The 10,802-nt window shown below is 43.0% G+C and overlaps 1 protein-coding gene across 1 annotated transcript; it reads left to right on the top strand.

Moving 5' to 3' along the window:
* Positions 1-379: 379 nt before the first annotated feature.
* LOC105989184 (solute carrier family 22 member 9-like) lies at positions 380-7,659 on the top strand. The gene is made up of 4 exons (XM_013021042.1): positions 380-619; positions 1,883-1,991; positions 2,702-2,905; positions 7,019-7,659. Exons 1-4 carry the CDS (start codon positions 571-573, stop codon positions 7,077-7,079), a joined length of 423 nt encoding a protein of 140 aa, XP_012876496.1. The 5' UTR covers positions 380-570; the 3' UTR covers positions 7,080-7,659.
* The last annotated feature ends 3,143 nt before the right edge of the window (positions 7,660-10,802 follow it).

The following is a 10,802-nucleotide window of genomic DNA, read 5'->3' as shown; positions in this document are numbered from 1 at the left end:
TATTCACTAGTAGCTGGGCATGAGCAACTCAGCATGCTAACAACGCAGGAGGCTGAGATCACAGTTCAAAGCCAACCTGGGCACGTTCTTATCTCCAATTAGCCAAAAAGCCAGAAGTAGAGCTGTGGCTGAAGTGTCAAAGCTCCAGCTTTCAGAGAGGAAAGAAAAGGAAAGCCCAAGAATATTGCCCAGGTCCTGAGTTCAAGCTCCCAAACTGGAAAATAATAATAACAATAATAATAAGCATTATTATATTTATAAAAATGATAACCACTTGCAAGGAAATACTTTGATAAAAATTATACCTTCATTGGTTTTCAAAAACTGACTATCTGCACTAATGTTGCTGTAATCAGTAGGACATAGTCTGTAACTTTATATGTTTTACTCTCTGTTCACTACAGATTTGTAATATACTTGCTCACTTATGGCTTAATACTCAACCTCCAGAACTTGGGAAGTAATACTTTTCTGCTGGTGATTCTCTTTGGTGCCCAGAGCATCCCAGCTAATTGTATAACACTTATTGCACTGAATCACCTGGGCCGTCGAATAAGTCAATTTCTTTTCATGTTGTTTACGGGGACCTTCATTCTGGCTACTGCATTGGTGCCTCAAGGTAAGGAAAACACACAGAGTAGAAAAGAAATATCTACCCAATTTTCTCAAGGGTTCATAGATGATGTATTTCTGTAATTGTAAAAATAGAGTTCCAACAATTCCCAGCGACCAATCTAGGCATTTAGCTGACATTCTGACATTCAACAGCAGGGAGAGATTTCCTTCATTACAGTTGATATGTATGTAGGTACAGCTGTCATTTCTGCCAGCTTTCCTCTAGGCCAGCAATAGACATATTAGGTCTACATCTTGTATTTTGGTCCTACTAAGACCACACTAGACTGTCCCTTCTTCTGTCCAGCTCTGTCTTCTTACTTGTTCTTCAGTGACAATTCATATTTCCTAAACTCTGTTTATCCATGTATGAATATCATCACAGGACACCATTTATGTAATTTCAGTTTGGAGAATTATCTCCTGAGAAAGTAGATACTACTTGTCTTCAAATAAAGAAGAAATACAAGTCACAGTTATGGATCACCTCAGACTACCTTAGAGTCAATTTTACAAAATCAAGTGGACATATGTAATGAGAAAGAAAAGTGCAGGTGGTCACCATGTTTTTCTGAACTCACAGAATAGTAGTGTGTTTTGTAAAATCCCAAACTGATGGGCTCAGATCCTCTTACATGTCAGCCTGGACTTCAGTGTGACGCTCTGTCTCAATAATGACTCCAATGTCTCATGCTCTCCTATTGTGGAGAAAACTATTGTTTCTAAACTCTGAAATTCTTACTAAAAGAAGCCTTTACTCAAGATTCTTGACACATCATCATAGATCTAGCTACTCTCCAGGCTTTCCATCCGTGTAGGACTTGCACAGTACTAACCCCGTGTTGTGGGCACATGGGTCATGGCTGTAAACTCCTTGAGGGCCAAGATAGATCCTGCACACACCCTCAGCAGTTTCTCACATGACAGTTCAACATTCTGCTAAGGACAGAGGAGACACTGGGCAGAAAAGAGAAAAGTGAACTCTGCTTCAATTCCTCAACCTCTGTCCCTCTCTAGCAAATGTCAGCGATGCAAAGAGACTGAATACAATCATTCAGAATCAGTGATCCATCCTAAACCAAACTGTGTAGAGAAGGCACATTTCTCACTTGTTATCCACTGCAGGAACTCTGCCTCTGTTTAGTTCCTCTGTGATACACTGTAACCCTGTACACAATTCCAATCAAGGTGTTTGCGATTATGAGCAGGAAATGCTGATTGTGGCAGCTGGGACTTCCTGACTCTCTCTGGTTCTTCCTCTCTCCAGAAATGCAAACCCTTCGTCTGGTTCTCTCAACTCTGGGAGGAGGATTTGGGAGTGCTTCCCTTTCCAGTTTGCTAACACATTCAAATGAACTACTCCCCACCGTAGTCAGGTACAGAACCTCATCTGTTTGCTGTTAGGATCAGACCTTTTTCAGCACCTTCATTCTTCAAACTAATTAAAAAAATAAAAAGGGGGGGGCAGGATATTTCACAAAGGCAAATCATTGCAATGAAAACAACTCCAGCCACAGTTGAGTGAAAGCTTGCTTTTGCCAAGGTACTGTGAAATCCACTGACTATCATTCCTCTAGGCCTCTTACAATATTCTTGATGTTGTTTGGATTTTTTTTGGTCAGTTGTCGGGCTTGTACTCAGGGCGTGGGCACTGTCCCTGAGCCTCTTTGTGCTCAAGGCTAAGGCTCTACCCCTTGAGCCACAGTGCCATTTCCAGTTTTTGAGTGGTTAATTGGAGAGAAGAGTCTCATGTGGACTTTTCTGTCCAAGCTGGCCTTGAACCATGTTCCTAAGTACCTAGGATTAGAGGCATGAGCCATTGCTGCCCTACTCCTTTAATCCTTGGAATCACTTAAAAGTAGATGCCATGAAGAATGGCATTGCTAAATGATACACAGATGTCTATGTATCTGTGAGGAAATGCTAGCAAAGCAACAGGAATTTCAAAGGCTAGAGTCAGTCCACAATCTCCATATGTCTAAATACACTGCTTCCTCAATCCCATATTGTAAGATAAGTCACAAGTGCCAAAGTCCACGTGAGTATTTCTAACATTTTGTTTCTGTATTGTGCTTTGTGCTCTAAGGGCCACTGCTTTAGGAATCATTGGACTTGCTGGTAGCCTTGGGTCCTCACTGGCTCCCCTGTTGATGATTCTCGCAGTTTATTCTGCTCCCTTGCCCTGGATCATCTATGGTGCCTTCTCTGTTCTTGGTGGCTTTATAGTCCTCCTCCTTCCTGAAACCAGGAACCAACCTCTGCCTGACTCCATCCAAGATGTGGAAAATGAGTGAGTTAAACTTCTGGCTGTTCCTCATGAAGTCCTGTGCTATGGGTCTGGGAGGAGGAAGGCCAAACACCATTCAGGGCCATGGTTTCCCAACAGACCTAGAGAGGCTCTTTCTAACAAGTCAGTGCCATTGGTACAGGAAGTATCATATCTATTATGGTTTAGTTTCATCTTATCCATTTATGTGTTTTGTGTTAGGAGGCTTAGTAGATTACACAGAGGGTAACAGCAAGACAAGTACTAAGTAAGGGAAATTTCCTTCTCCCCTATATATCCCAATATGACCCTATCCATTTTAGTGTTGGAAACACACCCCTCCAGTGTCACAAAATGAATAGATACCCAAAAGATAGAGTTTGTCAAGGCATTTTACTTCTGTATACAAGGGTGATCTGCCACTCTCCCCAGAGCTAGGCCGGTGCCCTGGGCAGAGTGGCCAGCTCAGTGTGGCCTAACCCAAAGGGTAATGCTGCCCCTTCTCCTTTTTGCTAAGGAGTCAGGCTCACATTTTCTTTACAATCGGTTACCAGGGTGATGGGGTAATAAATACAAGGAAGTTAGAGAACACGCTAGGCATCAGTGAAAGATCGCTACTAGGGAATGGGCAAAGGTATACATTGTTCTCATCACAGCTGGCTGGAAGTAGGGTTGGGAATAGGGACACTGCTGATGGTCACAGTTGGAGGAGGCTGGTAAGTCAGCACAGAGTTCCCACTTTAAGGAAGAATGTCTAATCTTCAACTCCATTGGTAAGGACTCATACTTTTGACATTGCTGGCAGTTTACAAACAGAAGGTAGTTACAATTGAAATGAACAAGCAAATAATTCCAGAATATATTAGTATAAAGTGGTTACAAGTGAAGGGTCCCACACATCCATTCCAAGGGACTGGCAGGTAGGCATGCTCAGGAGAAAGATTATTACAAGGTTCATTAGAGGAGCCATATTTGCCCCAAGCAGGAGCACGTGGCACCTGTCCCTATCCAGGTAGCAGGAGGGTCTGAGGGTCTGAAGTGAGGTAGATGGGAGCCCAGGTGGAACTGGGCAGAGAGAGGAAGGGGCCAGCTGTAAGGAGGGAACTGCAGGGATGGGAGCGGCTCAGGTCTGGGTAGAGCTGAGGACCAAAGTTGAGCATAATACTAACATTCCCCACCGTGTTGTTTAATACAAACGGGGGTAGCAGGCCAGGGGGTGTGGGCAGAGGTTGCTTCCTCTGGAGCTACTTCCTGTTGTAAAGGGTGAAGTCGTCAGAGGTCCCTTTTCCATTGCTGGGCCAGGAAGCATGTGCTTGACAATGGTTGGTAAAGATCCTCCTTTTTGAAAGACAATAGTTATCTAAATGTAAGACAGAATTAATATAAGGCAAAAAAATTGTTGTTAGTACCCCAAGAGAGGAGTATGTCTTGCAGGGATTGATTTCCAGAAGGGACATTCAAAGACCTGAAATTGCCTTTTCTGTTTTGGACTGGAAATATAGCATGGTACCTGACTCCAGGCATCCTGGAGGAGGGAGAATAAGACTTTTCCTGCTTGGATCACAGTAATCTGAGGAGGAGGTAGCAGAGATATTTAAAGGCACCAGAACCAATAGGTGTCTTAGGCTCTTTTGGCTACTTTCTGCTGGCCTGGGAGCATCAAGGAATCCCTGGAGCTGGGTCTTTAGGGTCCAGGTCCTGTTGAAAGAGACTTTTAGAAAGGTCAGGCAAAAGCTGACAAGGTGGCACGGTCAGTAAACATGAATGGCATAGGAGAACACACATTGGCCATGGGCCGGAAAAGTTAAGCGCAGTTGTGGCACATTACAGGGAACGAGGAATAACTGGGCTCAGGGCAGGAAGGTGGCAGGAATGGGGTATCTAGGGTCTTTTGGGCAACTGGGTAGGGGGGAGCATAATGGACTGGTTGGGAATACCAGTCAGAAGCTATTATAAATACAAATAGCAGGTAACAAAGGCAAGACTAGGGTTGGGAAGGTGGCTCAGTGGTAGAGCGCTTGCCTTGCATGCCTGAGGCCCTGGGTTCCATTCCTCAGCACCACATAAGCAAAAAGAAAAAACCCAGAAGTGGTGCTGTGGATCAAGTGGTAGAGTGCTAGCCTTGAGCTGAAGAACTGAGGGACAGCGCCCAGGCCCAGAGTTCAGGCCCCACAACTGGACCAAAATAAATAAATAAATCGGCTGTTTCAAGTTTTGGAATTTTAGTGGTATTACTTTGCCCAATTATGATGGAACCACGTGATCAGTTTTAAATACAAATCTTTGTCAACAACAAGAAACTTCAAGTAAACAGGAGACATGAACAGATACATGGCATAGCATAATGGCGCCACTGGACAAGTCAGCCTGGGGAGGGTCACAGAATCAAGTTGAGTAGATGCAAAACAGCAGCTGAATCACCATGATGCCAAGATGGTGCATCCACCACATGCTCCATGCTAGTGAGAAGATTTAACAGAATGTAATCATCTCCATGCTTACTAATAATCAAAACCCTTTTATCTAAACTTTTTATTTAAAAAAATGTAATAATTTTATACACTTTTGGTAATATCCAAACTTGTTGACCTTTTTATGGAATTTAAACTTAAACTCATCCATTTTTTTAATTTAATGAGTATAAACAAGCTATTTCTGGGCTACATTCTTTCAGGGATTTACCAAGGCATTTAGTTTATCTAATACTTGTATGGAAGAGTGCTGGGGGGAGGGGATTCCCAGGGGCCCAAAATTTGACCAACTTTGACCACCCAGTACTCAACTCTAGTTTTGTCCCAATTGTTTAGAGCATTTTACCTATCAATTGACCTTTGGATACCTTTAGTTGGAAGAAGGGAGAGGTTACCAGAAGCTAATTTTAGAACAGCAAATGCAGAGTTTAAGGGGAGAAAGTGTTTTACTTGCCCGAGAACTTACACTAGTGGAGTTTTAAATTTGGGGCCAAATTTGACTCTGATGGGGGCTCAGCAGTGCCCCCCTCCCAAGGCCCAGGTGGCCTTAATGTAAAGAAATTAAGAGCCGGGCGCTGGTGGCTCACGCCTGTAATCCTAGCTACTCAGGAGGCTGAGATCTGACAATTGCGGTTCAAAGCCAGCCCGGGCAGGAGAGACCATGAGACTCCTATCTCCAATAAACCACCAGAAAAACCAGAAGTGGCACTGTAGCTCAAGTGGTAGAGCGCTCGCCTTGAGCTGAAGAGCTCAGGGACAGCGCCCAGGCCCAGAGTTCAAGCCCCATGACCAACAAAAAAAGAAAGAAATTTAGTTGGTGTCCTTTCCATGGTAGTAGTGGCCAAGAGCCAAGTGCTCGCCACAGAGCATCCCCTGTGGTGGTGAAGTACCCCGTTTTCGGATGCCCCCTCACAGACAGCCAGAGACCACGATCAATGCAAACAGCAAAGAGTCGTTTATTGCAAGTTCGAGCTTGGTCTTCCACGCACTCGCTAACCGATGATGCTAAGAGGCTAAGAGGTTAGCGCGAGCAAGTTTACAAAAGCGAAATCAGCAGTTAGCAATTGTAAAATGTAACTCTAATTTTTAATCTTTCAGAAGGGAGTGGTGAATAAAGGGTTTCTTTTTTTTTTCTTTTTGTTCTTATTGTGCTTGAACTCAGGGTCTTGGCACTATCCATGAACTCTTTTGCTCAAGGTTAGCACTCTACTACATTGAGCCACAGCACTACTTCCAGTTTTCTGGTAGTTAATTGGAGCTAAGGGTCTGAACAACTTTCCTGCCCAGGCTGGCTTTGAAATGGGATCCTCAGATCTCAGCCTCCTGAGTAGGTAGGATTACAGGCATGAACCACCAGCACTAGCTATAAAGGGTTTAAAAATGAAGAATGAGGAGGATTTTGACCTTGGTATACATCCCAATTTTCCCACACACCCCACTCCTCTTGGACTATGTCAAAATGTATACAATTTGTAGTAGAAATGCTCATAACTGCCTTTGCAACTACTTCCAGAGAGACTGGTTTCGAATCTTTGGGCAAGGCATTGATATGGCCAATGCCAAGACATGAAAGATAAGCTTTTCCTGAAGAAGGCATGAGATATATGGTTTCTTTGTGTCTTTTCATTTACATGTTGCCTTGCTGTTTCTCTTGTATCTTTTCCAGGAGGAAAGGCTCAAGACAAGCAAAGCAGGAAGATACTGTCATCAAAGTAACACAGTTTTAAGCAATTCTGGTAATTGTCCTAGATCTACTGAAAGAGCAAGAAAAAGGAAAAACAAAATCAGTATTCTTCCCACGTACTAGTAAATGTTTTTTTTTAATGAATTGACATATTAGAAAACATGGATCACATTTAAATGTTTGACACTGTATTAGAAAACATGGATCACATTTAAATGTTTGACACGGAACTACTGTCTATATAATAGGTAGTTTAATCAGAATCAGACAGTTGAAGGAAACTGGAATGTCTTGAAAGGAATCCTGATAGGAAATACTTTTGTAGCTATGTATTGCTTTTCCAGGTGAGGTGCTGTTAATTCAGCTTTGTGTGGCTGTGACAAAACACCTGAGAAAGCTCACTGAAAAGGGGCAAAGTGTTATTCAGGCTTTCAGTCCATAGACCCTTGACTATTCAGGCCCTGTGCAGACATCTCCCCCCTCCTGCATAATCCTCTGCCCAGTGTCTGTGTTACCTAGGTAACTGGAATACTTGGTAGCAGTCACCTCCCCTCCTCTGAGGTCACATCCTGGGCTGTCCAGGTCCTGCCTCCCAGCAGAATGTGGGTGGGTTCCAGGCTCTGAGATCTCATACAAATCCAGTGTTTCCACACCTTTTCCACACCTGGCCACACCTCCCCTCCCTACCCCCCCCCCAGATAAGTCCTATTTAAGTCCTGGCCCTCGGGTGGCAGGCCCCTTTTCAGCCCTGTGCTTCTCCACCATGCATGTAGGCAGGCAATTTGGAATAAATAACTTCTCTTCCTGCCTGGATTCCACAGTGGTGTTGTCATTCATTGGGGACCTACTTTTAATTTACGTTACAACTATAGTGCTTCCAGGCTTGTGGTGAGTCTGTACCTCATAGCAGAAGGGTGCCCTGGAGAAAAGTTGCTCTATTCATGGTGGGCAGGAGGGGTGGGGGGGGGGGGGGGGAGAAAGAGAGGGGGGAGAGGAGGAGTAAGAGAGAGGGAGGAAGTTGGAGGGAAGGAAAAAGGGATATTGAAAGACAAAGAGAGAGGGGGATAGACAGAAAGAGCGAGGAAGAAGGGAAAGAGAGAGGGAGAGGAGAATGAGAAGAATCACTGGATACAATGTCCCTTTCCAAGGCGTGCCCCTAGTGATCTACTTCCTCTTACTAGACTTCATCTTTAAAATGTCATTCCCCTCCCAGTAGCACCAAGATCTAGAGAAGTTTTTAACAGATGAGACTTTGGGGGATATTCCAAATAGCATGGAAGATAGGACAGGTTTTGTTTTTTAAATTTATTGTTATTCTAGAGGTGATGTACTGAGGAATTAGTGTGAGAGCTGGTAAAACCAAGCTGTGAGACCCGAAAGGATTGCAAGCTTGGAAAGCCTTCTCCCAACATACTCACAGACACTGACAGTTTCCTGAAAAGGCCAATCAGTCCTGGCTTAACTAGAAGTCAGATTTCTATCCTAGGTGTAGGCTAATTAGACCCTAAACTGCCCCAGAGCCTGGAGGTGTAGACTAAAGTTTATGCAAATTGTAAGCTCTTTACTGTTTAGCTCTAGTTCTTGAGATGAAGTCATCTACCACTTGCATACAGAATATTGTCATGTTGATGTTTCTATCTTGCTATCTGCACATACTTCCCTGTATGAAATGCAATAAAAACTTTGGTGAATGGAACCTTGGAATCTGAAGCTGGCAGCAGGCTACAGATCCCCTGATACCCCAAACCTCAATTCCATGGCCCGGTCTCCATTACTGCCTCATCCCCAGTCCCAGCGGGCCAGTTGAGACAAATTATAATTACATGAGTCGGGTAATGTGTACATTTCCTTTTGTACAGTATCTTCTGTTCATTCATTCATTCTCAGGCCCTCCCTCCCATCTCCGTCCACTAGTTGGATAGTTCACTTTTATCAATGTCCAGTGCACTCTATACTGTACTTTTTCACCCTTTTTCCCCCGAGTTCTGTGCCCTGCCCCAAACTCTCCCAAAGATGTACTCATGAATATACCATACATAAAGAAAAGAAGGCAGTTGTCATAAAAACTAAAAAAAAAAAAAAAAATGGTGGGGGGGGAGAAGTCTCTTGTTTCTATATCTTGGTATTCATTTCAGTATGTGTATTATTTTATATAAAGATAAAGAGGCACTTAGGCATTGTACTTTTGTGATTCTCTCCTAAGTGTATGCTCTTTTGGCCCTACTGTGTGTACATATCTAGAATCCTGTATAATTTGTCATTTCCCAGTACATTTTAGATCTAACTTCCACATATCAGAGAGAACATGAACTATTTGTCTCTCTGAGCTTAGCTTATCTCACTTAACATGATTTGTCTATTTCCCTGCAAATGACTTTATTTTATTCTTTCTACTGGCTGTGTAAAAGTCCATGGTGTAAGAGTTTTTTTTTGGGGGGGGGTCCAGTCAGGGGGCCTGAACTCTGGGCCTGGGCACTGTCCCTCAGCTCTTGAGCTCAAGGCTAGCGCTATACCAGTTGAGCCACAGCACCACTTCCGGCTTTTTTCTTTTTTGCTTATGTGGTGCTGAGGAATCAAACCCAGGGCCTCATGCATGCAAGGCAAGCGCTCTGCCACTGAGCTACCTTCCCAGCCCCGTAAGAGAGGTTTTTAAACAAGTCTTCTTTTCAAATTGATGAAGTAAAGACCGTTTTTTTTAAAGTCACACTTTTTGAGACAAATTGAAAAATAATTCCACATTTATTTAAAGATGATACTAATGTTTTAGTCCAGTTTTCGTCACATTGCTAAAACACCTAAGATTTAAAAAAAAAAAAAAAAAAAACCTTGAGAGGAAAGTTTGACTTCTCACAGTTTTAGACGGTTCAGTCCAGTGTTACTTGATCCATTGTCTTGTCCTCTGCAAAGACAGAGCAGAAAGCAAAGAGATGAATGGGCCAGAGTCCCCATGTCCCTTAAAGACCACACCAACGACGGAACCTCCCCCAACAGATGGCACAACCTAAATTTCTACCACATTCCAATAGTGCCACCTGCTGGAAGCCAAGCCTGAAGCTCATGAGACTGTGGGACACCCCAGCTGAGAAGTTTAACATTCCACCCCTGACTCTAAAGTTCACTCTACCTCACAAGGCACTATACATTCAGTTCATCACTAAGAGTCCCCACTTTTCATTATGCTTAGCGCATGATCAAATTATTAACCATTGAACTATATTAAACTAGTTAATACTACTTATTAGTCATTTATTCAAACCATTAACCTAGGTTGCCCAAATTGTCTTGCTAACGCTACCTGGATTAACCTTAAACCATGATTCTCCTAACTCTACTTCCTACATAGAGAGGATCACAGACATAGATAAATGGCTGACCCTGATTTCTTTTTTTCTTTTAATGGGACATTAAACACAAAATTAACAAGCAGTATTTACTTGGGCAAATCCAAGTCACTCTGTAATAGTGACCTTCTTACAGGAGTAGTTTCCCACTCTATTGGAGCATGTTGTCAAAACACTTGTTCATGGTGACTGTGAAACTTCTTCAGGTTTATGATTAATGAAGAACCATTGCCTTTGAGCTCTGGAAGAAATAGACTAATGAACAGGACTGAATAAAGTCCTCTTGAGCTTTCTGCCAAGGAGCATAGAGAATTCTTGGCAAAGTAAAATACACACACAAACACCACACAAGCACAAACTTTTTTTAAAAAATCAATTCCAGGACAGATCCACCTGAACTAGATTTTTAGTTCTACATCCATCCA

This window comes from Dipodomys ordii, unplaced genomic scaffold (assembly GCF_000151885.1).
Source record: "Dipodomys ordii isolate 6190 unplaced genomic scaffold, Dord_2.0 Scaffold54, whole genome shotgun sequence".
Taxonomy (NCBI): Eukaryota; Metazoa; Chordata; class Mammalia; order Rodentia; family Heteromyidae; genus Dipodomys; species Dipodomys ordii.
This window is presented reverse-complemented; position numbering and strand designations above follow the sequence as displayed.